This window comes from Rousettus aegyptiacus, unplaced genomic scaffold (genome assembly GCF_014176215.1).
Source record: "Rousettus aegyptiacus isolate mRouAeg1 unplaced genomic scaffold, mRouAeg1.p scaffold_m13_p_10, whole genome shotgun sequence".
Classification (NCBI taxonomy): domain Eukaryota; kingdom Metazoa; phylum Chordata; class Mammalia; order Chiroptera; family Pteropodidae; genus Rousettus; species Rousettus aegyptiacus.
Window position 1 is genome coordinate 96837099 of NW_023416285.1, and position 25798 is coordinate 96862896.

General features: G+C 62.3%; 1 protein-coding gene across 3 annotated transcripts in view; it reads left to right on the plus strand.

Annotated features, from left to right (window-relative positions):
• The window catches only part of PRKCQ (protein kinase C theta), a 67666-nt gene extending 43423 nt beyond the window's left edge, over positions 1–24243 (plus strand). For all 3 annotated transcript variants that reach the window (XM_036228199.1, XM_036228201.1, XM_036228200.1), the window contains 10 exons: positions 3034–3143; positions 3815–3932; positions 5230–5390; positions 8372–8545; positions 12611–12702; positions 12969–13031; positions 14091–14229; positions 17978–18166; positions 23362–23490; positions 24088–24243. In XM_036228199.1, the coding sequence (XP_036084092.1) occupies positions 3034–3143; positions 3815–3932; positions 5230–5390; positions 8372–8545; positions 12611–12702; positions 12969–13031; positions 14091–14229; positions 17978–18166; positions 23362–23490; positions 24088–24243 (1331 nt within the window). The remainder of the gene's footprint in view (positions 1–3033; positions 3144–3814; positions 3933–5229; positions 5391–8371; positions 8546–12610; positions 12703–12968; positions 13032–14090; positions 14230–17977; positions 18167–23361; positions 23491–24087) is intronic.
• The last annotated feature ends 1555 nt before the right edge of the window (positions 24244–25798 follow it).

Below are 25798 nucleotides of genomic sequence, written 5' to 3' on the forward strand. Positions count from 1 at the left end.
ACATATACACACGTGCAACACGTGATACACACACGCCCACACACACCATGCACACATACGTGCACACATAAACCACACATACGTGCATGCATGCACTTATGTACATGGCACATCGCGCGCAAACACGCATAACACACATACACACACCACGCACCATGCACGCACCCGCCCACCACAAATGTACATGCATACACCGCACACACATACACAAACATACATGCACACAAGCACACACATGTACATGCACACACATACACCCACCACACACATACACACACCACGAACCACGCACGCACCCGCCCACCACAAACGTACATGCACACACACACCACACACGTACACGCTCGTGCGCACACACATGCACACTCATATATGCATGCACACATACACATATGCACGCATGTTTGCACACATGCGCACACATACAGGCAAGCACACCTGTACACGTGCACATACACGCACGCATACCACACACATACACACACACCACACACACATACTCGCATGTGTGCACACACGCGCGCACACACGCATGCACACATAACCCTTGAACCCAGGTGCGTGCAACACCCATCCTGCTAACCGTCAAGGCCCTGGCCCGCTGCAGTCCGTGGCCTCTGGCCTCGGCGGGACGAGGAGGCGTCCCCTCACCGCCCGCCGCCTGCTCGCGGCCTGGCCTGCCGTCCCCCGGCCCTGCCCTGGTCCAGGTGGCGGCCCGTGCCTGCCCCAGCCGTGAGCGCCGTTGTGCAGCCCCGTGAGGAGCAAGCCTGGCCCCTCTGCGTGACCGGCGGGGGGCCCCGCACAGAACTCTGTGGCCCGAGCCGGGGTCCACCCCGACGTGTGCTGCGCCCAGCTGGCCGGCCCCGCAGGCCACCCTGAGTGCGCGAAGGGCCTCCCTGCTCTACGCTACACCGCTGAGGCCACAGATGCCCTTCAGAAACGGGCGCTGTCGAGCCGGGGCGGGGGTGGGGAGGAAAGCGCCCAGCGAGGGTCAGGAGCGCTTCTGCCTGGAGCCGGGGCGCAGTGGGGACCTGGCCTGACAACGTTCAGGGCGGGGGGCGGGGGGGAACTTCCCTTTGGGCTGACTACAGAGAAGAGCCGCTCCTCTTGGCAGCCCATCTTGTTTTATGTCGCTGGCCAACGACGCCTCCTTGTCTTTAAGTGGGAGAAGTGTCCGGCGTAAGGCGACAGCTCCCTGCCACCCCCGTCCGCGTCCCAGCTGCGTTCAGAGGGACCCCAATGGAGGAGGGCGGGGGGCGGGCGTTCACGTCATCCCCGAAGGCCCGACCCACACCCGGCCGGAGTCCCCTTCACGGCCCGGCCGGAGCCCAGGGCCGGCGAGCTGTCCGCTCCACGCCAGCTCGGGCGGGCCGAGGAGCGCGGGGTGTCTCCTCGGGCTGGGGTAATTCCAGCTGTCCTGACTGTACGAACGGGACGGGACCGGCAAAGCCCTGTCCCCCGGCCGCCTGTCCCCTCGGGGCTCACGTGGCTCGCTTTTCCTTCCCCTGAGCCAGGCCCCCCTGGGCGCCCCACCGGGCAAGCCCAGGCCCGCCAGCCACGCGGCCACGCTCTGCGCTTAGAACCTCCGCGAAGGTTCTCGGCATTGTTCCACGGCCCGCGCCCGCGCCGCCTGTCCGGGTCTGCTCTTCCTCCCTCCCATTCCATCCTCCACCCCGCCCCCACCCGCTTCTCTCCCCCCTACCCCCCTCCCCCCTCTCCTCCCCGCCCTCCTCCCGTCTCCATTCCTGCCGACACCCCCCCCCAAGCCCGGCCCACCTCCTCATGCCCCCTCCCCCTCTCCCCCCCACGGCCCTTCGTCCCTCGCCCCTTGCCACACCTGCCCTTCCCTTGCTGTCCTACCGGCCGCCTTCCTAAGCGGGGCTCCCCTTCACCCCGACCCTCCCGCCCCCTCTCCCCACTGCAATTCCCATGAAAATAGTCATCAAAAGGGACTTCTCGCGCGCGCAGAGATCGAGTTGCCGCCTGCTAGGTCAGTAGCAGCCGTGGCACCGTCTGGGGGGAGCAGAGCACGGGCCTCCCTTCTCCACGGGTGTCAGAGCCGAGCTTTGGTGGCCGTGCTAGAAGGGTCCACGGGGATGTCCGCAGCCCCCCCACCCCCGGCACTGGGTGCCACGGCAACGAGGGGTCAGAGGGCGGCAAGCGTCCGCCAGGGGCACCGTCCTGGGTCCCGGATCCCGCTTCGAGCGGATTTTCACGGCCACACACGTGCCCGTGTGCTGGGACGGGGAAGAGCGGCTTCTTCACAGAGAAGATGCTGTTTTCTTGTGTTTCGCTGTGAAATGCCCGAGGAAGCGCGGGCGAGTCAGGACTGAAGCGAAGGCCGCTCAGACCTCGCCTCGATCCTTCGAGGACGAGTCCGGTGTAATGACGGTGAAGCTGAAGGAGGCGTTGTACCTGCCGAGCGCCTGCGCGAGGCTAAGCGCGGTGCGGTTCTTCGCACTCGAGCGGGCTCGCCGCGAGCAGACGAGAGGGAAACGGCCCGACTCTGTAGCTGCTCCCGCCCGATTCCACCCTCGCAGTCCCCAGCGAGCCCCCTACACAGGGCGGGAAGGACCTGCGCCCCTCCCAGCCGCAGCCTGGGAGTCTTTACGTCGGCTTCGCTCTCGCTGCGACGGTGACATTGCACGGGCGGAACCCGAAGGTCCGAAACCTCGGGGCGCGAGTCAGCTCCCCGTCGCCGTGAGCCGCAGGGAGCCGGCGCCCGCTCTCTCCCCCGGCCGAGGCGGAGTCGAAGCACAGAGCGACAGCGGACTCCCCGCCGAGGACACGGCCGTCTGGCTCCGGCCGCCCGGGGAGGGGCCTGCGGCCTGCGCGTCCACTGCGGGAAGGGGCGGCGGGCGCGTGGGGGCATCGCTTCTTCGTGCGCGGCGTGCCCCTCTGCCGGGACGATGGCCCGGCCAGCTGTTCCCGGAGCGGGCCACATGCCGCGCTGTTCCCGGAGCGGGCCGCGCGCCGTGCCCGTGGCAGGCGGTCCCGTGGCTCCGGCTGACGGCCTCACGGTCTCGCTTTCAGCATGTGGCATGAACGTGCATCACCGATGCCAGACGAAGGTGGCCAACCTGTGCGGCATAAACCAGAAGCTAATGGCCGAGGCGCTGGCAATGATCGAGAGCACCCAGCAGGTAGGGACGCTCGCGGCGACCAGCTCCCCGACGTCCGGCGCGGCAGGGACTACGGCTCCCGCCCCTTTGCTCTCTGCTCTGTAGCCGCCGTAGGGGGCAACGGGGAGTCTGTTTTGAGCCCTTGCCTGTCCCTGTCGCCTTCAGGCTCACATGTCCCCCCTTTGAGGTATTTGTGGAACGCCTTTGCAGCGTATGGATCTTTATAAGATCTTCGATTCTCTGTGGAAGGAGCAGGGGCAGAAGCAAATACACTCGTTCATTGACATGACAGAGGAGTCATCGCCTGTATACCAGGGCTGTATGGGGGCCCGGGGAAAACGCATACTCACTAGAGTCACCCCGAATGCCCCCCGAACACCGAGCCCAGGGCGCCGGCCTTGCCCCTCATTGGCGTGCTGAACTCACGTGCCCACGAGCAAACCCTCCCTGGGCCTCGGCGCGGCTATTTCTGACCTTTCCTTCTCACTGGTGACAGAGGGGTGTGGGCAGCAGGGGAGGAACCGGTCAGCCCCAGGGCCTGCCAGGGCGCAGAACCCGGCACGCAGACTCTCCCGGGGTCCGGGCCCCGGGAGGACGGCCGGGGGAGCGGGGACTTCCGGCCATCCCACGCCTGTGGAGGCCTCCGATGGCTTCCGTCCCCAGGGACGGCCTGACGCCCGTTTGTAACCTAGGCTCGCTGCTTGAGAGACACCGAACACATCTTCAGAGAAGGGCCGGTTGAGATCGGCCTCCCGTGCTCCGTGAAAAGCGACGCAAGGCCACCTCACGGGCCCGCCCTGGGGAAGCGAGGTAGCTACCCCCGCCGCCCGTGGGACCCCGACTCGCCCAAACCCGGGGCCTCCGCGTGGGAGAGGGTTTTTTTTTCCCCCTATGTAAAGACCGTAGACCCAGGCACCAGCTGAGAGGCTCCCACTTCTTAGACGTGAAACCGAAACACGCCCCATGGGCAGGTGGGAGGGTTTTTGGGGGGACAGGAGGGGAGAAAACGGGATGGTTCAAAAGAAAAAAAAAACGATAAGTTTTTCCTTAGAATTTTAGAACGTTACTGCCTGTTAGCATTAAACAGTTTTGCAAAAATAAATCCACCAGAAGACTCACGGTGAGCATGCCTCAGAAGACCCTCATCCTTCCCCTCTGAGGCCGCCCTGGGAAGGCAAAGCACAGACAGGGGACTGGCGGGGCCCAGAGCCCCCCGCTTTTGTGACGTGACGCGAGTTTCCCCGGCCTCCTGTCTGAAGGTCGGTCACGAGAGGTGACGCCCACCCTCCCTGGAGCCCGAACAGTTTCCGCGTACTTCCCAAAATGTTTATCTCGAATCTCGGCAGAGCATGAAAGATAAACCTAGAGGCTGAAGAATAAATGATTCCAGCCACACACACACACACACACACACACACACACACACACACACACAAATAGTAATTATGGGACATGACAGTGGCAGACATATCACAATATGTAAATCTATCAAAGTCAGCGTGTGGTGCCCCGTAAATTAACACAATGTGGCATGCCGAATATATTTCAATAGAAAAAGAAAATATAACCAGGGAGGAAGGAGGGATCCAAAAACCTTTTCCTGCACGTCCCCTGCACAAACCGACTTAGGATGTTTAAGAGGCAGGTTTGGACGAGATCTGGGGGCCGGGGGCGGGGGCGTCCGGGCAAAGAAGTGGACCGTGCCATGTGTTGACCTGAAGACTGTGATGGACGATGCAGTTTGGGTCTTTGACCATCAGCTCTATCCATCCCTCCCATCCCGCTCGTAACCCATGGAAACAGAGGCCACCGAGCCTCTGAGCCACGCGAGTGCTGAGGACCGTCCTTCCTCAGACCCGGTCAGCATCCCTCCCCGGCCGGGGTCCACCCCTGCTGCAAGGGCTCGCGTGGAACGTGGAATGTAGTCCTTGCTCAGCGGGGCTTCTCGGCCTGACTTCCCCACCTGCAGGACGGAGACCCCTCCCCAGCCCCACCCCACAAGCCGGGCTCCGGCGGGGGCGGGGCGTGCATCCTCCAGGCCTCGAGCGCACCCCCTTCCCCCTCCCCCGGCTCCCCGTTCCCTTCTGACCGTGGTCACCGTTTCCAGAGCCGCAGGGCATCTCCTGGGAGTGTCCCCTGGGCGAGACGGGGGAGACGGGCTGCCGCCCAGAGCCCGAACTGAACGCGGAAAGGTCGTCTCTGCGCATGAAATTGAAGATCGAGGATTTCGTCTTGCACAAAATGTTGGGGAAAGGCAGTTTCGGCAAGGTATGGCACCGCGCCATGGGCCGGGAGCCGCGGGCGGGTGGGCCGCAGTGTGGCCCGATGCTCTGCGGGAGGCAGGGGTGCCGGAGCGGACGGGCCGGGGAGCCCGGGGCCCCGGGGACGAGCAGCCTCCGCCTCCTGGGAACTGTGGCTCCCAGCCGTTTCGCCTCGAAGGCGCCCATCCCGCGAGCGAGTGCGCTGGGTGGCGTCTTTGGACACGCGGCCGGGGGAGCAGCCTCAGTGGGCTCCGAGCTCACGTGGCTTTTCGCTCGGTTGGCGTTTTTTGGTTGTCATTGTTTTGCCTTTGTCTCAAACTCGGAGCGTCTTTAACTCCTCTGGGATTCTTTGTCTCTACCGAATGGCCTCGGCCGTCTCTGAGCTCGCTAGGATAACCGGGACCAAATGGCGCAGGCTGGCGGCTTCCATAGCGAAAGTTATTTCTCAGTCACAGCGAGGAGTCAGATCGGGGGTCTGCAGGCCGGGCCCGCGGCCGCTCCCTGCATGCCCTCAGGGACGACCCTCTGTGCATGTCTGGGTCAGGGCCACCTCGGTGACCTCATTTTAACTTCGTCACCTCTGTAATGACTATCTCTTAAATAGGGTCATCCTCTGAGGCCCTGGGGGTCAGGATTTCAACCTACAGGTCTCTGGGAGGGACTCAATTGCCCGCTTAGCACCGCTATAGCCTGAGAGCCCTGGGAAAAGCTTCTCAGAGGAAGTCCCTCCTCCAGATCCTTCCTGCCACACACTCACGTCACGGGCCGTCTCTGCCAGCCACAGAGGACGAGGAGGGAGGAGGAGGCATTGTGGGAAATCGTAGCCGATCGTCTGGGACGGCGGGGTGCTTACAAGCGGGTGGCCGTAAGGAGGGGTGACACGGAGCACAGAAGTCGAGGTTGCTTTGGATGCGGAGGATGTGTGAGGCGCCACGTTCCTGGCCGGGCCGCCCGTGAGGGCCTTAGCCGGATACTGTGGTTGGTTCCGGGGCTCGGAGCCTTCCCGGAGCCAGCGTTGTGCTCGGCGGCCGCTTGCCACGCTGCGGCTGGAAACCCTCCCAGTTTACTTAATAATAAACCAACTAAAACGCAGCTGGCCGTTGTCATGGCCGACGGATTTAAGGGACGGGGCATGGCCTGTGGCAGCGTCCACTCCGGTCATTCCTTCAGATCATTCCCACGGTAACACGGGCCGCGGCAGGCCCCTGCGGTGTTAATCCGCGTGTAACAGGCAATTTTACTGCCTATGAAGATTCTAATTTTGCATCAATTAATGTGCGTTATAACCCCGTTACCAAAAATTGAACGCACCTCATGGAGATGGAAATTACCTTTTCAGCTTCTTCCTTTACGGCTGGGTTTGGGATGTTTTATTGAAAAGAGCAATTACCAAAAGTCTACGTTGAATTGTTAACGAAATGTCTGTCTGTCTTTATTCCCGGGGCGGGGGGCGGGGGGGGGTGGGAGTCTACACTTGGCCGTGGTTAGGAAAGACATGACGTTAAACCTACGAGCCTTGGCGCATATCCCGAGGGGCACGCGGGAGCCTCAGGTATCCCCGGCTCCGAGTCCCGGCCACCAGCGCCCTGGGCCCCTGCCGTCGGGGCCCCGGGGAAAAGGAGGACGAGGAGCCGCAGCAAGGCGCCAGGGCCGGAGCTCGCTTCCTCCTCCCTCCACGCCCTGCACAGCAAGCGAGGCCCCTCGCCGAGACGGCGACCTCCGCGTCTTCGCGGAGGCCCGGGAGGGCGAGCGGCATGTTTTCTGATGCCGCGCGCGTGAATTCCCGCCCACGCCCCCTCCGCCCCGCCGTGCCAGCCGCCCCGGCGCGGAGTGTCGGCCCCGCGCATCCTCGCTGCTGGCCTGGCATCTCTGACGTCAGCATCCCCTGACAGTCAGTTGGCGCAGCAAGTGACGCGTGTGCCTACCGAGTGTCGCGCGGGGAGCATCCTGTAGCTCACGGATCGCGTTCCCGCGGGGCGTCCCGTGTGACTCCACGGCGGTCCTGTGAGTCGGGGAGCGCGGTGGCGGTTCTCTTGGACGCGTGAGGGAACGGAAGCCCGCCCAGGGAGGTGGACGGGTCCGCCTGCCTCCCCACAGCCGTGCAGTGTCTGCGACGCGAGGCCGAGCGGGAGCTTCCTGCCTCCAAACGGCAGGCTGTTCCCGCACCGCTCGCAAGGGCGAAAGTTGGAGAAACTCTCCATTGTGTGCTATCGGGTGCCCTTTCGCGTGAGATTCGTGGAATCGAGCAGAAAAAGTCACCCTCGGAGTTAGATTTCCCACTACGTCGCTCCATGAATTCGGGGAAGTTTCGTTATTCTTTGAACCCAGCTTTATTATTATAATTATTATTATTATTATTTTATTCTCCCTGTATGTCCCACGGAGCATTCTAAGCCAAGAAACAAATAGGTAATAAAACGAGATCCCACACGTAGAGTGCGAAGCACGTCTCAGGTGGCGTTAGCGTCTGCGGCACCCGGTCAGGTGCCATGCAGCCTTTAAGCGCCTTGTAAGGAGAGCGGTTCCCCGGGCACCTTTTTGGGCCTTGAAGACCGGGAAACGCCTGGAGCGAGGCGCTCCGCTCGCCCGCGGCGGCGTTCCCAGGACAGCCAGGTCCTCCCCTCCGCGGCCTGGTGCGGCTCCGGTCCACACGCGCCCGTCTCTGCGCGTTTCAGTACGAACCGCACTCGGGTTCCTGGGCGTATCTCTGTACACGGAACTTTCCAGGGACTGAGAATGCCCCACCCCACGGCGCGGTAGTCCTGTGCAGCCCTTCGAAAGGTACAAAGAGCAGGAGGGTGTCGGGCGACCCCCGCCCCAGGGTCAGTGTCCACGCTGTGTCCGTGGAGGGGACGGAGGGCTGGCGGGAGAACCTTCTCTCCTCTCCCGACGCATCTCGCTCGGGCCTCAGTCTCTCCTTCGAGGCGTGTGGATTCAAATTCCACCATGAAACGGCAGCCCCCCCCCCACCCCTCGCCTTCCATCCAGGTCTTCCTAGCCGAGTTCAAGAAGACGAATCAATTTTTCGCAATAAAAGCCCTGAAGAAAGACGTGGTTTTGATGGACGACGATGTGGAGTGCACGATGGTGGAGAAGAGGGTTCTGTCCCTGGCTTGGGAGCACCCGTTCCTCACACACATGTTCTGCACATTCCAGACCAAGGTGAGCCCCGCGCAGACCGCCGCCCCCGCCGCCCGCAGGCCGCCTGCCCCACACGGCGCCCTCGGCGGAGGCCTGGGCCGCATCTCCACCTGCTCCTCCTCCACCGTTCCGTCCGCCTCTTTCCACCCAAACGAGTCTCTTCTCTAAAGGCCTCTGAAATTTTCCTTAGAATTTTTGTTAATGTGGCCGGTCACGGACGGGCTGTACTGCTGGCTTTGTCTGTGTTTGCTTGGCCGGGGTAGAATCTGGTTTAACTCACGTCACAGCTAGGCTTCCCAGCAGTGTGTGACTTGCTGGGCAAGCAGTGCTCTATGAGGGGGACATCGGGAGACCAGCTCATTCGTCTATATATACCTGTTTGACGAGACGGGAGCTGGAACACAGATCACATGTGTGTGTGTACAAGGTTCCGTTCCTCTCTAAGGCCAGAGGGAAGCAAGGCCCGGGCAGGCAGGGAAAGGGACATGCCTCCCATCCTGGGAGGATTTGCATCCTGGTCTCCTTCATCCTTAAGAAAAAAAAAAAATTAATCGCTTTTTTCCCGACTCGAAAAGTCATCCAGGATCGGAGGAGAGCCAGGCGCTGTGGCTTCGCAGGGCCGGGGTTCTGATGTGAACTCACATGTACACCCCTGCCTCTGACGTCCACGCCCCCAGGCCGAATCGGTTGAACCCTCTGAGTCAGAGCCTCTCTCATCAAAAAGAAAACTGAGTTTCACTCCCCACTTACAGAAGGCGCGAAAGCCTGACTTCTGGGCCGGCCTCACCGTCATCATCTCTCTCCATGGGTCCGGGCTCTGATGTGATTGATGCCCGAGGCTCTGTGTGACTTTCAATAAGTCGCCGAATATTCCTTTGTCGCCTTGTTCTCTTTTTGCCTCTGAAGAGATGTTTAAAAAAAAAAAAAAATTGGCGCCTGCAGAGGAGTGTGAATCCTTTGCGGAAAAAGCGCCAAAGATTTGATTACTATTTGAAATCAAAGAAAAACTCCTCTCGACGTGGTGATTTTTTAGAAAGTATGTCATTCCGGTATTTTCATGGTTTGAAGCAAAAATCCATCTGAGATTGCCAGAAGGTTTTTAATTTCAAGCATTTTGTGCAGAAACTGTCGCATCTGAAGCTCTCACCCACACTCTAATCCATAAATGCTCCACTTCAGCTGGGGGAGCTGGTGATTACCGCAGTTTAGAAGGAAAAAATAAAAAAAAGCGAACCGCATCCCCAAAATACTCGGATGAGTGAACTGGGACAGGAGCTGAGGGCTGGTGGCATGGAGCGATCGGTCTCTTCTGCAGAGTGCCCGGCGGCTCTCGGCACCCCGGCATGCCTGCCTCGACGCCGGTCCAGAAACCACACGCCCCTTCCGTGGGCTTCCACGCCCCTTCTGTGCGACTCAGCCGTGACTCGGCAGATGTTCGATTCACAGCAAATTTACAGCCATCGGTAAATGTCCAGATTTATGGTACATGTGCGCTGGACTCCCCCACCCCCCTCCACCCCCCTTCCCCCCAAGGCGCTAGAGCTAATCGGCAATGAACAAGCAAATACTCAGGTGTCCTCTGGGACCCGAGGCTTCTGGGATGAGTGTGATGCCACGCCCTGTCCGCACGCCCCCACGTGGCTGTGATGGTGACTCTCCGGGCTCCTGTGGCCACGGGGTCTGTCAGCTGCTCTCAGAGCCCCGAAGTATTGTCCCCGGCTCCCCGCAAGACGTGAGCGCCCTGCAAATGCACTCGCCGCTCCGCGAGGCCGGCTCAGGCGGCCGCTGCGTGACGGCGTTCGGACCCACTCACCCTCCTCGGTTCCTGTCCTTTGCCCCCTCGGCCTCCGGCTTACAAGACCCGGAAAGGGCGGCTTTGTCCCCGCCCAGCCTGGCCTTTGCCGTGACTCCCTCCGGAGGCGCCTGCTCCGTGTCTCCGTGTAAATAACCCTCTCCTTGATCTCGAGAAGCATGTTTCGTTCTTTTCCTGGTTTGCATTTTCCCACGGAATGCTGGGTGGTGTTCTGGGGAACCGGGGGAAAAGCGGTCGCCCCCCGCGAGTCCCCTTGGCTGACAATGCAGCCGCCGGGACCCTCAGGTGCGGCAAGGCCGCCGGGCGAGCTCGTGGGGGGCGGGGAGGGGGCGGCCATCCTCGGCCCGCCGCTCCCCCTCTCCGCGCCCTTCGGTTCCACTACTCGCTCCCCCTCTTTCCGGGGTCCCACTGCAGCTGCCGGGCCCCCTGCCCTGAGCCTGAAACCGCTCTCATGTCCTGGTCCCTCCACGTTAAACCTCCTGTCACCACCATGCCCCGTTCTCAGCTGGAAGGTCGGCTGGAGAAGCAGGCGGGAAGCCGCACGTGCGCCCGGCAACGGCTTCTCCCGGAGCAGGGCGCGGCGGGGCGCAGCTCCACATGCAGCCAAGACCGCACGGCGTCTGAGGGGTCGCCGTATACCTGAGGGGTCACCATGTGCACCTGAGGGGTCACGGCACACCCAAGGGAGGCACAAACGCGGGACTCTGGGAAACCATGGGAGCTGGAGGAAGCCCACTGCCCAGGCTCAAGCACCAAACCCACGAGATGCCCACTCCTCAGGAGGAAGAGGAAGAGGAGGAACAGGAAGGGTCCTCGGGAGGCACGGAGAGGACCCGCCGAGTGCAGTCCATGGAGAGGAAAGAATTCCAGGAAAGAGGGGACCGCGTAGCAGAGTGGGGGAGGCCAACTTTGACTGTGTCCTTCGGGAGGAAGGGAAGCAGCGTCTCCTCAGGAGGCGAGGGCCTGGGTCACGTGACGGGCCTGAGGGGCGGGGGCAGGTGGGCGCAGTCACTGGCGACCCAGAAGTCCCTCAGAAAGAGAGTTTGGGAAGGTGAGGCCTGCTGTGCCCACGGGGCTCAGGGGCTCAGAGGAGGACGCCTGGCTCGCAGGAATAAACCACACAACGGGGAGGCATTCGAGGAGGAAGATTCTGGAAGACGAAGGGGTCAGGATAAAGACCGCCCCTGAGAAATGAGGGGAAAGGAGGCGGCGGGCGAGAGGCTCGGTTGAGGGTGCTCAGGGTGACCGCCATCACCCCAACACAGTGGGACGCGGCCTCCGGAAGGAGACGCACTGGAAGGGACTAGGAACCCAGAGACTCAGAAAAAGGCTTCACGCGTCAGCCGCGGGGCCCCAGCAAGGACTCGGTCAGGGACAAGCAGCAGTTTTAAGGTCCCATCTAAGCCTCCGAAGCCGAAGAGAGAATGCAAGCCCGGATTTTCCCAGGATGGAAATGGGGAACGGCCTCAGGACCAAGTGACACTTGCCTGTGGTCTACACACATTTGCATTTACCCAGAAGGAGGGAGCTCTCAAATCCTAAGTGCTAACAGGCTAAAAAAAAAAGAAAAAGAGAAGAAACGGCAAGTCTCTAGGCGACTCTATGGGAAAAACGATTTCTAGAGGAGCAGTTACAAATATTTTAAATGGAAACTGTCAGCCAAAATAAATAAAAACATGTTTCTAGAGATCATATTTTTGAGGAAGATTTTAAAAAGAACCTGCAATGCTACCTTCTTTGTGTAAATTTCTACCTTTATAAGGCCAATGAACGTTATGAGAATGTATAAGACTTAATTGGTCTCCGTGTTCTTCAGTCCTTATTTGATGGACATTTGCATAAATTCCTTATGAGGAAGAACCTAAACAATGCTTTTCTTCTGGTCACGTACATGAGCGTTGCTTTGACTGTACTGGCTGGTCCGTATCTACCAGTTTTCTGAATAAACTTTTTTTTAGACCAGATTTAGGTTTGGAGGAACATTGAGTGTCAAGCACAGAGAGTGCCCACAGGCAAGTCCAGCCAGGCCCTCACCCGAACCGGGCGCCTGCTGAGGCCCAGGGCGCAGCACCCAGCAAAGGGCCTGCAGGCGCCCACGCCTCCTGCATTCAGAAATGCTGCGGATCGGCCAAAAGATGCTGGCGATGTTTTTAAAAGTGACCTCCATATAGAATTAGTTCCTGTGAAATCACCTAAATCCATATAAAAAGGAGTGGTCGTGTTCTTTGTTTTCCTGAAGATGCTGAAGGTCGGGCTGTGGTTTCTGTCCCTAGGAAAACCTCTTCTTCGTGATGGAGTACCTCAACGGCGGGGACCTGATGCACCACATCCAGAGCTGTCAGAAGTTCGACCTGTCCAGAGCCACGTGAGTGTGGGGCGGGCGCTGCTCCAGGCGGGCACTGGGTCCCCACTCCGCCCGCAGGACGACACTTCGCCCCCGCGGCATTTCTGCCTACTGGCTCTGCACGCCTGACCCCCAGAGCCAGGGGGCCTGGGGGTCCGTGTCCAGCAGCCCAGGGCCCTGCGCATGCGTCCGCCGAGCGCTGCGCACAGCGCCCGCGGGCGGAGCGGGGCCCTGTCGCCGTCGCTGTGTTAACGCGTTCACCGGGAACCTTCGTCCGCTTCCCCCAGGTTTTACGCGGCTGAAATCATTCTCGGGCTGCAGTTCCTCCACTCCAAAGGCATCGTGTACAGGTAAACGTCGCTCCGCGGAGGTGCTCTCTGAGCGGTCCGGACCTCCCGGTCCGGTCCACGCGGTCACTGTCCCTCGGTGACGTGCCATGGCCAGGGTGCTTTGGGGACAGAAAGTCCCACGCGCAGGCTGCCTGCCCATAGGGAGGACACGGGTGGTGACTTAGTAACCACCAGGTAAGGGATTCCAGCCTCACGAGCGATGCGGTCCTGATCGTGTTTCATTCTTCATTCCGCTTCTCGCTCTCGTTCTCCGCTCACCCCCGTTTCCCTCATTTCCGTGCATGCCTCCGCTTTCTCTCTGATATCCTGTTCCCTCTCTCTCTTCTGTCCCCTCCATGTCCCCTGTTTCTGCCTGTTTTTGCTTTGGGCCACCCAGAACTGCTGACTGAGTGTTCCCCTGTTGGGGGAGGGGGGCAGGGGACCCTCCCTTGAACGCTCAGACACGCCTGTAGACACCTGCGAGCCTGCACCTTGCAGGCAACCACGGGACGCCACACACCCTCTCCTTTGGGTGTGGCCAGCTGTCCACAGCCCCCGCTGCGCACGGTCGCCGCGCAGTCCCCTTAGATGGAGGCTGGTGTACGCCCGTCTCCTGCCTTCTCGTCTCAAGACAGAGCTGACATTAAACCTTCAAACGCTCAGTCGTCTGGTCTCGGACTCATTGCAGTTTAAGGGGGAAATAAATATAAAAAGAAAGGCCCCCGGCGGGGGCTGGCCGGGCTGCAGGCCGGCTCAGCGGGGCTGGGGAGCGGGCATCGAGGGAAGACGCAGGACAGCCCGAAGGCCCCGGGGCCGGGGGCGCGCGCGCTGCTCCGCGGCCAACGCCCACGGTCCTGGGCCGGGGCACCAACGAGGGTCAGGGGGCGCGGCACCCAGCCCTGGTGCTCGGGCCGGCCACACGCCGCGTACGGGACCGTCCGCGTGCCCGGCGTGTGGTGGGGGGCGGTGGGGTGCAAGCGAGGGCCGCCCACCGACGGCGAGGGGCGAGGGGCCGCGCGCGGTTCCGTTTCAACAAGGTTGCCCTGGATGGACGGAGACGGTGCTTTGCTCGTGTTTCAGGGACCTGAAGCTTGACAACATCCTGTTAGACAAAGACGGGCACATCAAAATAGCGGACTTTGGAATGTGCAAAGAGAACATGCTGGGGGACAACAGGACGAACACCTTCTGCGGGACACCCGACTACATCGCCCCAGAGGTGAGCCGCGCAGGGCCTCCGCGCCGGCCCCGCCCCCTGCGCCGGCCCCGCCCTCCACAGCTCCGCCCTCCTCACTGGCCCCGCCCCCGCCCCGCCCCGTTCTGCCGGCTCCGCCCTCACTGGCCCCGCCCCCGGCGCTGGCCCCACCCCCGCTCTGGCCCCGCCCCTGCAGGGCCCGCCCTCCCCATCGGCCCCGCCCCACCGGACCCCGCCCCACCCGCGCTGGCCCCGCCCCTACCCGCTCTCCCCACCCCCCCCTCCTCCCCCGCAACCTGAAGGTCCTGGGAGTCGTGGTCCAGGATCCAGGTTTTTGTTCCCGAGTGTTTCATAAACGCAGCTGCACACCGGGGCCCCGTAGTTGCTTCACGGGGAATGATAGTCGTGCTGACCACGTCCTCTCCCCAGGTCCTGGGTCACACGGTGCATCCTCTCAGTCAGGGTTCTGCCCCGCCGCGGCCCTGAACTATACCCACTCTGCTCAGACCTGTGAGAGGAAACGGGGGTGAAGAGCAGGGAGACACTGAGCCGCCAGAATACGGGCACTGGCTCAGAAAACCCCATCCATCCAACTCTCCCCGCCTCCCCTGTTACGGAGCCCTCCCGGCTGCCACTCGGGGGAGACCAGACACCCCCTGACGGCCCAGTCCACCCACCGCATGGCACTCGCCATCGCTGCTTTTTATTTTGGACTCTTCCTGCACGACTGGATGACAGCTCTCAAGTCAGGGGCTGTTTCTCATTCCACTGTTAATAACTTTTATTCTGAAATAGTTATAGATTCACGAGAAGGTGCAGAAATTGTACAGAAGCGTCACCCACATGTACCCTCCACCCAGTGTCTCCCAGTGGCTCCTTCCTATATAACTGTGGTGCGGCCGCAAAACCAGGGCGCTGAGGGTACAGGCAGGCAGCCCTACGCCACGGTCCCACGTGCGATCTTAGTCACTTCTGCGTGCAAGGACAGAGTGCAGGGCTGGGCCCGTTATGGTGCTAACGAATAACCTTTGGGGAGAATGAGTAACTGTGTAGATACGTGTGTACACGGGGCGCTTGTGGTTTCAAACGCAGCGGTGGACCCCCGCCTTCCTGGGCGAGACACATCGCCCCCAGACATCTGCACCTGCCGTGTGACCGGCACCCTGAGAAATGTGTGTGGCTTTGCCCTGAGCTGAACTGGTAGTCAACTTTGATTCCAAGCGTCTAAATGCAAGAGCGGCCTCTGGTCAACAAAAATGACAGCTTTTAACTTTCCCGTCTGCAAATGCCTTCGTCATACACATCCTGCCCCTGGCGACCTGTCTTTCCTGATTCCGTTTCCGCCTACATTGTCCAGAATTTAGCTTCGCCGGCTTCTCTCTTTGCCGGTCAGTCTCTCATCTTCAAACGTGCTTGTCTTCACGCGATTCCGTGACCGGTCCTCTTCCCGTAACGTGCGTTCTCCATGAGCAACTCTAGTTCTGATTTCCACTCCAGACTCAACATGGCCAGCCCAAACTACTGCTTCTGGCTCCGGACCTATATCTCCATTTTGCCTGAGCTCTCATCCAACAGCCACAGGCCATTGGAGCACAGCAGGCCCCAACTCCTCCCCCTGCTGAGCCTGCCCACCCACCCGCCCCTCTCCTTTACCCTATCAGTGGACGGCACATCCATCCACCCAGCCACCCGGGACTTATCTAAGGTCTCCCCTCTTTCTTAACCCTCCCATGTCAAAACACAAAGACCTTTTAAATTTAGACTGCGGTATCTCGGTCTGCTCTCCCCTCCTCAGTCCCGTGACTGAATTAATTCCCCCGTGAGTCCCTCCCCCGTCCTCAGATGAACCCTCTGCTTCCACCCCGGGGCTTCCCTGGCTCCCTCCCACCATGCTGTGGGAGCCCCGCTGTGGGTACCCCGCTCCGAGCCCTCTGCAGCTCGTCCATGCCCCGTGATACGGCGCCATCCCACGGTTCGTGCGTCTCCTTTACGTATTTTCAAACTTCTCCTCAGTTTCAGAAGCACCCCAAGTGTACGTATACGTATTGAATGTGAATCTCATACGTTGCTGCCGACATAGTCTGCGTTATAAAACACGCATAAAAAGGAATATAATCAGGTTGAACTGATGATGAAATAATTTTTAGCAACTAAATGTTATTCTATCAATAGTACACACATATTTATGCTTCATTAAAATAACGGGCTAAATACCCCAAAGGCCCGGCTTCACAACATAGCTTCCAACTGCTAACTAGACCTGAAATAAGGCGTGTGACCCGAGTCCAGTCACCGCCCCCATTGGGGACGACAGGGCCTGCCTCAGGGCTCATAAATAAAGCACCCAGGCGCGCCGGCCTTGACCCATGCCGGCTAGCACCTGCGCACACCCCATTCCAACAGGGTGTGCTGGGAGAGAAGCTGCTCTTTAGCTCCTTCCTAAGCCTGGAGTTCTGCACTAACACCCCTCGCCCTCAAAGCCGTAATTTCCACCACAGCTGTCTCCCCTCCTCCACGGGTCCCTCCGCCCCTCCCGCCCAGGAAGTCTTTAGGAAGATGTGATGCTCCTGCCGCTTCTGGTTGCTCTGGGCTCCCCCTGGGGGCACTGCTGGGAACTGCATGTGAACCGGGCCCCGCTTGAGGCAAATTTACACCTGACCTGACTGTGCACATGTGTGTGCGTCTTTATTTTCTTTATCATTCTCCGGCTGTCTGCCTACGTTTAGGCTACTCCCTAAGGCAAAGTTAATTTTCTCTAAACTTGAAAGTGAACTTAAGCGTTTAAACATCGAGCTGAGGCCACTGAGCAGCGTTTTTGTGCTGGAAGCCGGTGGTGGATGACAAGATTCTGCTTGCGGCTAGATCTTGACTTTCATGCGTGGGCACCAGTCCATCTAGGTGGGTGTTTGTCACAGTACAGAGTCATCTCCCTATGACGAAGCACTTTGTCTTTCATATTTTTTCACTGGACCCTCACAGCAGCCCCGTGAGGAGCTGGCCAGGTGTTACCACCGCTTTCACAAAGGCGGCTTCCGGACGTTAGGGAGTGTGCCCGAAACTACAGCAGGAGGCTAAGCACCCCACGGCTCCCCAGCCCACCCCGCGGCTCCCTCCTCATCCTGCAACTCCCCTCCCACCCGGCAGCGGCAGGCATGAAAGACAAGGGTCACCTCTTCCTCACTCAGCACATTGTCATTGGGCCCTTACTGTGCACTGATTTTAATCGTAGTGAAGTATACCATAAAATGCCATAAAAGACACCATCTCACCCATTTTTAAGAGCACGATTCAGTTGTGTTAAGCACAGTCACGCTGCTGTGCACCTCATCTCCGGAACTGCTCCATCTCGCACAGCTGAAGCGACGCCCATTAAACAGGAACTCCCGTGTGCCCCAGCCCCTGGCAGCCGGCGGCCCGCCTCGGTCTGCGAAGGCGACCACTCTAGGGGCCTCGCCCAAGCGGGATCATACAGCACGTGTCTTTCAGATCCGCACCCACCGCCCCCTCCCACATCGCGGCTCAGTGGTTACGCCTCAGGCCAGAGAAAAAGTCCAAGTTGAACCCCGAAGCCGTCTGCTCAGATTTGGTGCCGGCCGGTCATGAGCTCCTCCAAAGACCCCGTTTCCGGTGTGGTCTCCGTTAGAACCGCACACGCTCTCCCCGCCACCACCGACGCACTGCACGGCCCCCCGGGGCCCACGCGGGGTGGGGGGGTTCCGCCCCAACGCCAGCCTCGCCCCATTAACCGCATCTCTGCCCCGCGCGCTTGCAGATTCTGCTGGGCCAGAAGTACAACCACTCCGTGGACTGGTGGTCCTTCGGCGTGCTCCTCTACGAGATGCTGGTCGGCCAGTCGCCCTTCCACGGGCAAGACGAGGAGGAGCTGTTCCACTCCATCCGCATGGACAGTCCCTTCTACCCGCGCTGGCTCGAGAAGGAGGCCAAGGACCTTCTGGTGAAGGTAAGGAACGAGGCCGGGAGACTTCGCCGGATCCCCGCGAGGTCCTCTGACCAGCATTCCAGTCTGCGACTCACACGAAGGGGTGTAAGCGACATTGTGTCAGGTCCAGTTAGGACGGGATGCTCGCCACCCGTCTTACCCAGGGCGCCGACGGAGCGGACATAGACAGCAGCACGAGGCTCGCGCAGGCCCCCGTGCACTGAGAGGTAGCTAGTCCACGGGGCAGGAACGGTCTTGGTGTCCCCCTGGTCCCTACTAAATCTATTCTCCTGCCCCCGGGCAAACTTTGGACAGGGTACACGACTCCTCTGCTCACTCTGCGGTAAAGGACGAACCGCTTGTCACCCTTGCATCGTAAAACACCATGCGCGTCAAGAAATTAAAACTGTCCGGTCCAAGATATAAGTCACCCCGTCAGTCCTGACCCTAAAGCCACCCTCTGCTCCCTCCCCTCCGGTCGAGTTCATGGCTGGCGGCCGCCAACCTCCGGAGAGGGAGTGTGCTCATGCTGTGTGTCTTGGCCTCTTCCTCTGCAAGTCCCGAGGCTGTTTCAGACCCCACCTGGTCTCCAGCAGGGAGGGCTCGGAGGGCACGTGGCCTGCGGCCGAGGCCCCCAGGAGGGTTGTCGAAACGCTTCCCACGGGGGCCATTTCTGGCCGTTCAGCGTGTGCCCGAGCCCAGGCCCTGCACCGCCTGCCGCCTGCTGAGTGGTGTCTGAGACCGGCCCCGTGTCCCCCGGAAGTACTGGCGCACGTTCCACCCCGGAACCCCGAGGGGCGTAGGCGGTCACCGTCCAGCAGCAGTCTCCAGCACCCGCCCCCGGCGCAGGAGTCAGGCCCGTGGGTGACAGCCAGGACGAGCCGAGAGGCACAGCAGAGCGCACCAGGCGTGGGCTGGGCGCTGGGAACCACGGGCCCCGAGGCAGGAGCTCCGAGGTGGACCGACGCCCGGACGGGGACCCTCAGAAGCCGTCCGAGGGCCCCGGGCCCCGGGCTGCGTCCCAGGTCCCCTTTCTTGAGGATGTGAAACACCATCTACAGTGTGTGAGTGTGACGAGTTATAGAAGCTGGAAATAAACCCTGGACACACGCGTGCTAATCACACGTAACGATGACGACCACCGGCGTCGAGTGACCCCTCCCAGCAGCCGTCGGGTCAGAGAGGCCGTCCCGGCAGGTCGGGGGGCTCGCGCGTCTAGAGGAAGCGGACCACGCACGCGGGTTTTTAAGCAAATCGGTGTTTGGATTTCACCTCAGCTGGCTAAAAAAACCGTCGGGGAAGTGCTTTTTAGCCCTGCTCTTCCTACGTTAAGAAGGACGACAGGGTCAGAGCTTTGGACGTCAGAAGCTGTCGGTGACTTTTACGTGTAAACTTGGGGACACGTCACCTTTGGTCGCCGGCCCGCCTCTCCCCGTGAGGAGATCCGGACGGGACTCAAGGCGACACGCCTTCCTTGCTCACGGAGCTGAGCGCGCCTTGGGCGTGTGGGACGGGGGGCTGTTCCGGGGCCCTCCTCCCTGACGGCCGACACGCCGGCCCGGGGCGCTGCCGAAGCCCCCTCGGGCCCCCCACCCACGGCCGCGGGGTGTCAGACTCTGAGCTTTCACCGTCTGCGGTCCAGACGTAAGCGATAAATGGAGAAAATAAACGACCAATTCACGTGGCTTTTACTGACAGAAGGAAACTGCAGAAAATGAAAGCCGATTTCGAAATTAAGCGATTAGAGGGCAGACGGCGGTGGAAACAGAGAGCCGCCTATGCCGTCCGCGTAACGGCGGGTTCCGATGCGGCCGCGGCCGCGTTCGCCCGACGCCTGGCTTTCGGAGGACTTAACGGGAGGCGTGTTCTCGGCCGGCTCCGGCCACGTGACCAATTACCACAGACCGGGCAGCGGGGACGACAGAGAGCTCCGGAGCCGAGGCCGAGGGCCGGCGGGGCTGGCGTCCGGCCTGAGGACAGCTCTCCGCCGTCCCTCGCAAGGACGCCGATCCCGGCGGAGCAGGGCCACGCCTCTGGCCCCGCTTCACCTGCCGACATCCCGACTCCAGGTGGGGCCAGGGTTTGGAGCAGACACAGCGTGAGGGGCCGCCCTGGAGGCCCGGGCCAACGAAACGCCCCAGAGGAAGGAAGACAGGGAAGGGCCGGGGGCTGTCCGCAGGCCCCGCGGCCACCTCTGCAACCCGCCGGCGGCCGGCGGTGCCAAAGCTGGGCCGCTCCGCTCTGCGCCCACGCCCAGCTCCCCTCGGGCCCGGGGGACCCCGGCGAGGGGAGACGGCCCAGGGGTGGCCGGCGCCAGCGGAGCCGAGCTGGAAAGGTGCTGGGCGATGGTCTCAGAGGAGAGATGCCCGGGAGGAGGGAGGGGAGTCCAGCCAGAGGAGAAACGAGGGAAGCCGCGCGGGCAGGGCGCTCGGCAGGAGACCGTGCGGGGAAGGACTGTCGATGCGCACACGGAGCCGCCCGCGTCGGCCCCCAGGGCATCGTGCCGGCCCGGAAAAGCCCGCCTCAGAGGCCCGCACGCTGCGGGGCAGCGCGTTTCACGTTCTCGGAGGGACGACCCTGTGGAGGCGGAGGTCAGCTCAGTGTCGGGGCGGCTGGGGCGGCTGGGGAGAGCGGAGCCGGGGGACCGACCGTAAAGGGGCGCCCCAGGGAGGCCCCTGCAGCGACGGGGCAGCTCTGCCCCCTGCTCGTCGTCCTGCCCAGGACCCCCACGGGGGAAAACGGCTCAGAACTGGACACACGCAGGTGCCTCCTGGGGCTCGGACCGCGCTGTGGTTCCGCAAGGCGTGAGCGTGAGGGGGCCCGGCGAGCGGCACACGGCCCCCCTCTGTGCCGTCTCACATGCTGGGACCCTGAAAATGCACAGGACGAAGCCGGACCCCCCAAGGCGATGGCCATAGGAGGCGCGGCCTCTGGGAGGCGACCGGGTGCAGACGCCAAGGCCCCTTAGTCCCGTCGTAGATGGGGGGAGCAAGGTCTCTCGGCCCACGTGCGCGCCCAGGACAAGGCCGCGTGGTTCCACAGCGGGAAGGCAGCCCGAAGGCCCTCGCCGGAACCCGGCCACGCCGGCGCCTTGGCCCTGGGCTTCCGGCCCCCAGAACTGCAGTGAATAAGCATCTGCTGTCTGAGCCGGAGGCCTGTGGAGCTCTGTCGCAGCGGCCCAAGCGGACGGGGGCCCTGTGACGATTTCGAACCAGAGAGCTGACAAACAGGACAGACTCTAAGGGGACAGGCCAGCGACCACCAAAAAAAGCTCTGCGGAGTGTCAGAGGCAGGAAGCAGGTTTGCCCTGAGCGTGGGAAATGAAGGTGATGACTGGCGTGGGAGCCGAGTCACAGAAGAGAGGGCGTCGCGGGGGAAAGGAGGTGTGAGCCCACGCGGAGAGGGTGGGTCGCTCCTCCTCCCCCGAGGCCGTGAACCCTCCACGTCCTTGCCCCGTGGGGAAGACAGCTCCGTCCCACGCTCGGGCCGCCGGGTGAGGAAAACTCCAGTCCGCTGGCCGCGGGGCTGGCTTCCCGTTCCATCCGGGCCCCCCCTTTGGTCTGTAACTGTATCCAACAGCCCCAACTCCTCGGGCTCCCATTTTTGCAAAACTCAAAGGCAATGTCACCTCTGAAACGCCCTTCGCGACGGCGAACCCGACGTTCAAAGGAGCCGAGGTGGTCGGAGGGGAGGGGGTGTGTGCGCTGAGCCCCGCCGGGGGTCGGGACTGGAGGCGGAGGAGGGGCCGGGAGCAGAAGCGAGGGGAGGCGTCTCCTCGCAGGAGGGACGCGTCATCGGGAAAGCACGGCGGTGGGGGGCGGGCGACGTGCTCCCCGAGCCGTCACCTCCACGGCAGAGGGGCGCCTGGGAGCCGCCCGGGGGCCCGGAGGACGGGGGGCTCCCCGGAGCACGCAGGGCACCTGGCCCCCCGCCGCTGACGGGGGCGGACGCGCACCCTGGCCGCACCCCGCTCAGCAACCCCCCGGGGGCCAGTCTCCTGTCGCCCCCGCTGTGGGTGGCTTCCTGCTGGGGCGCTTCGGAACCCCAACATCCGCTGAGGGGCCTCAGCAGCCACCACGGCAAGGACAGCGGGAGCCAGGACCGGGTGACGCGGGGGGCCTGGGAGTCCCACGAGCGCATCGCCGAGGGGGTCCCCTCGTTCACAAGGACACCCGCTCCTCGTCTCGGCAGCTGGGCGGCTTCCGCGTTTGTGGTAGGGCGCAGCCTCTGAAGAGAGTCAGGTGATGAGGTCACGTAAGTCGGGCGATGTTTCCAAACGCAGACCGGCTAGCTCTGCAAGGGGTAAGGGCCAGGGACCCTGCGGCGGGGTGCAGATGGAGGCCGGGTCCTGCCGGGAGCTCACGGGGGGTCACTGCGTCTCCCCGTGGTCCCTGTCCGGGACCCACGGCCTCCGGTGACTCCCCGTAGCCGGCGCTGGTGTACTCCGTACACAAACATCTAGCTGGCGTGAGGAAGCGGGGTGACTGCCCCAGACGCCCGGGGGACCGGCGGCTTCCCCGGGATTCGGGTTCATGCTCCCCGACCCCTTAGCGCCCTGACGTGCGTGGTTTAGGTGGGAAGAGCGTCCAGGGGCGTGTCCTGTCCTGGCCGAGTTTCACTCGGCCTTCTGGGGGACATCGCAGGAGCAGGCACAGTGTGGACAGGAAAGTCTCCACGGAACAGGCCGGAGGCGACCGGAGCCGACCTGTGGCGGGGCCGGAAGCCCAGGAAGGCAGCTGTGCAAGAAGCCAGGCTCGGTGGAGGGGCAGTTGGCCACGCGGCAAACAATCGGGCCCTCGTCATGCCGCGGGGCCCCACGGCCAGGAGCTGGGGTGCGTGTGTCTGTGTCGTTCTTCCGTGGGGCCTCGGCGCAGCCCTGAGAGGTGGACGCCTGGCTCACGCGCCTCACACAGTCCTGCTGGAAACACAGGGCGAAGCCGATGCCGAGCCGCGTCCGGGCCCCCGAAAGCCGGCCCCGCAAGGCCCAAGCGCGAGGGGGCCGGAGCGGCCAGGCAGCATGTCCGGGGCAGGGCGGCCGCCGGCCCGACCCGCGTGGACGCTCTGCCGGGGCACGCGGGAAACCGGGGCTGGAAACGCACTCGGCGAAAGGCCAGGCCCCGCCGTCACGGAGTCAGAGCCACGCGACTCGCGGCTCCCTCTGCGGCTCACTGGCCCGTCCCTGGAGGAGTCACTGCCCCCTTTCTGCTCCTTCTCAGCTCTTCGTGAGGGAGCCCGAGAACAGGCTGGGAGTGAGGGGCGACATCCGCCAGCACCCCCTGTTCCGCGAGATCAACTGGGAAGAGCTGGAAAGGAAGGAGATCGACCCGCCGTTCAGGCCCAAAGTGGTAAGAAGCAGCCCGGCCGTGACCCCTGTCCCCGGGAGGGCGGGACGGGCCCGACTCTCCACTGCGGTCCTGTAAATCCGGCCGGAGAGCTGAGCTGGACGCCTCGCCGCCCGGCGTCGGGGATGAGAGTCCGTCTCCCACTCTCTCTCCTTCCTTGTCACGAGCACCAAATGCACGAGGCGGCCCGAGGCACACTGGCCCCAGACCGGGGGCAGCCAGGGGCGCAGATGAAAGGGCCGGAACGGGCCACCCCCAGAGCCGCCCCTCTGCCCCCAGCACGGTCCCCGGTCCCTGGAGGCGGAAGGGCCGAGGTCAGGCCTGGGCTCGCCAGCTTTCCGAAGGCGCCAGTCCCAGGGCGCGGGATCTGTTAGCTGGACACACGGGGTCCTGTTGGAATGCACACGGCGGAATGCCTTCCCGTGAACGTCGTTAGACTCCCAACAAGGCGATGAGCCAGAGGCTCGCTAAGAGCCCGCGCGACCCTCTGTGAGCGCGCGGTTCAGGGGGTCGCCAGGGCACGGCCGGGGTGACCCCCGACGCGGAGACGGCCCGGCGGCTGAGTCTCTCCCCTCCTCCCCCCCCCCAACCCCGGCCCAGAAATCGCCGAGCGACTGCAGCAACTTCGACAAGGAGTTCCTGAGCGAGCGGCCGCGGCTGTCCTCCGCCGACCGCCGGCTCATCAACAGCATGGACCAGAACCTGTTCCGCAGCTTCTCCTTCGTCAACCCCGGGGTGGAGAGGCTGCTGTCCTGAGCCGCCTCCCCGCGCGCACGCACGCACACGCGGGAGCCGCCATGTCTGGGCACCGGGACGGAGGGAGCCGCGTGGGAAAGGACCGGAGCGCTCAGCGCGCACGGCGGAGGCCGAGGCTCCCCGCGGGCCGTGTCCACGGCCGACGACGGCTCCACAGCCGCTCCCGAAGCGGGGTCGGCACCCGCCGCGGTTACTCACCTGGCAGGTGGCCCCCCGCACGGCGAAGGACCTGAACACGGACTCTGCTCGCAGCCACGGCTCCTGCCAGGGCGCCGACTGCCAAAGCAGCGACTCGAGTAGCACAGCGAGGACAAACCCCCGAAGCCCGGGACGGCGTGCAGGGGGGCAGCGATGCCTCCCGGGGACACGCGACCGCTGACCCTGCCTCTCCCGTGCACGCCTGGAAGGGGGCGGGCAGAGCCCCGGGTCGGCTCTCATGGGAATCGTTCACAATAAATGTAGCTTGTACCTGGGGATGTGCGAGGCCGTTCATTCCGCCCGGCCAGGAGGTTCGCGGGACGGAGGGAAGTGGACAGTGGGCGGGTTTCCCCACTCCGGTTAGTCGTCCCCCTAGAGAGTGAAGTCGGAGCCCAAAAGCACAGAATCGGGCGCTCCTGCCCGAAAAAGCCGTCCCCTCCCGTCCCCCCGTTTCCGGTCGATCCCAGAGCCGGCGGCAGTCACTCCCTGCCGCCCCCAGACGGGACAACGAGAACGGCAATAAAGTGCGTAATTCCTGTGAGAGAAGAGAGAACCAGCCCCTCGTCACACCGCCACCGGCGATGCGACGGGCTCGTCGGCCCCTGCAGGTGCCCCTCGGGGTACAGACACAGCCTGCACGCAGCCTGCACCACCCACCTCGTTAATCAGGGTTCTGGCTCTCCGCGCCAGGGTTAAGTGTCTGTGCTGTTCGTGGATTTTGATGGATTGTTGTGACTCAGTGAGGAAGAGGTAGACATGCAGAGATGGAATGAATAAAAGAAAGACGCCTTCTAATAGCTTAACGCCCTGCTTGTCCCCCAAGTACTGGGTTCCGACACGGTGACCGTCAAAAGGCAGCGAGCGTTCAGTGGAGGTTCTAAATTTGGGGAATCCTGAAAACTCCCAAAATGGGTGAGAAACTCTCCGGCGACTGGTTGACGATCCCCTCCCTCATTCTTTGTTTTTTAACAAAATCATCACGATTCTGCCTCTGCGGTCTCTGCAAAGCACAGACCCACCTCTACTTTGTTTCCTACTAAAATGCCTGGACCGGTCTCCCCATCTTGAGCCTCCCTCTCTATGTCACTACAAACTTTAGGATAGGAGTAACTTTTCGTGTGCACGCTTACGTGCCTGGGGCCCCGCAGATTAAACTGACGAAAGACAGATTAGCCAGAGAAGCATGCTTCTGTTCACACAACTCGTCCCCGGGAGGAGCACTTGGCCATGAGCGGTTAGAACTTGGGGCTGAAACACCTAACTTCGCGTGAAGAACGGAGGGAAGAGAAAAGGCTCCTATGGGAGGAACAAACCGGTTTCCTTAGGAAAGGCAAGTGGGGTTTCAGGAGAACAAACG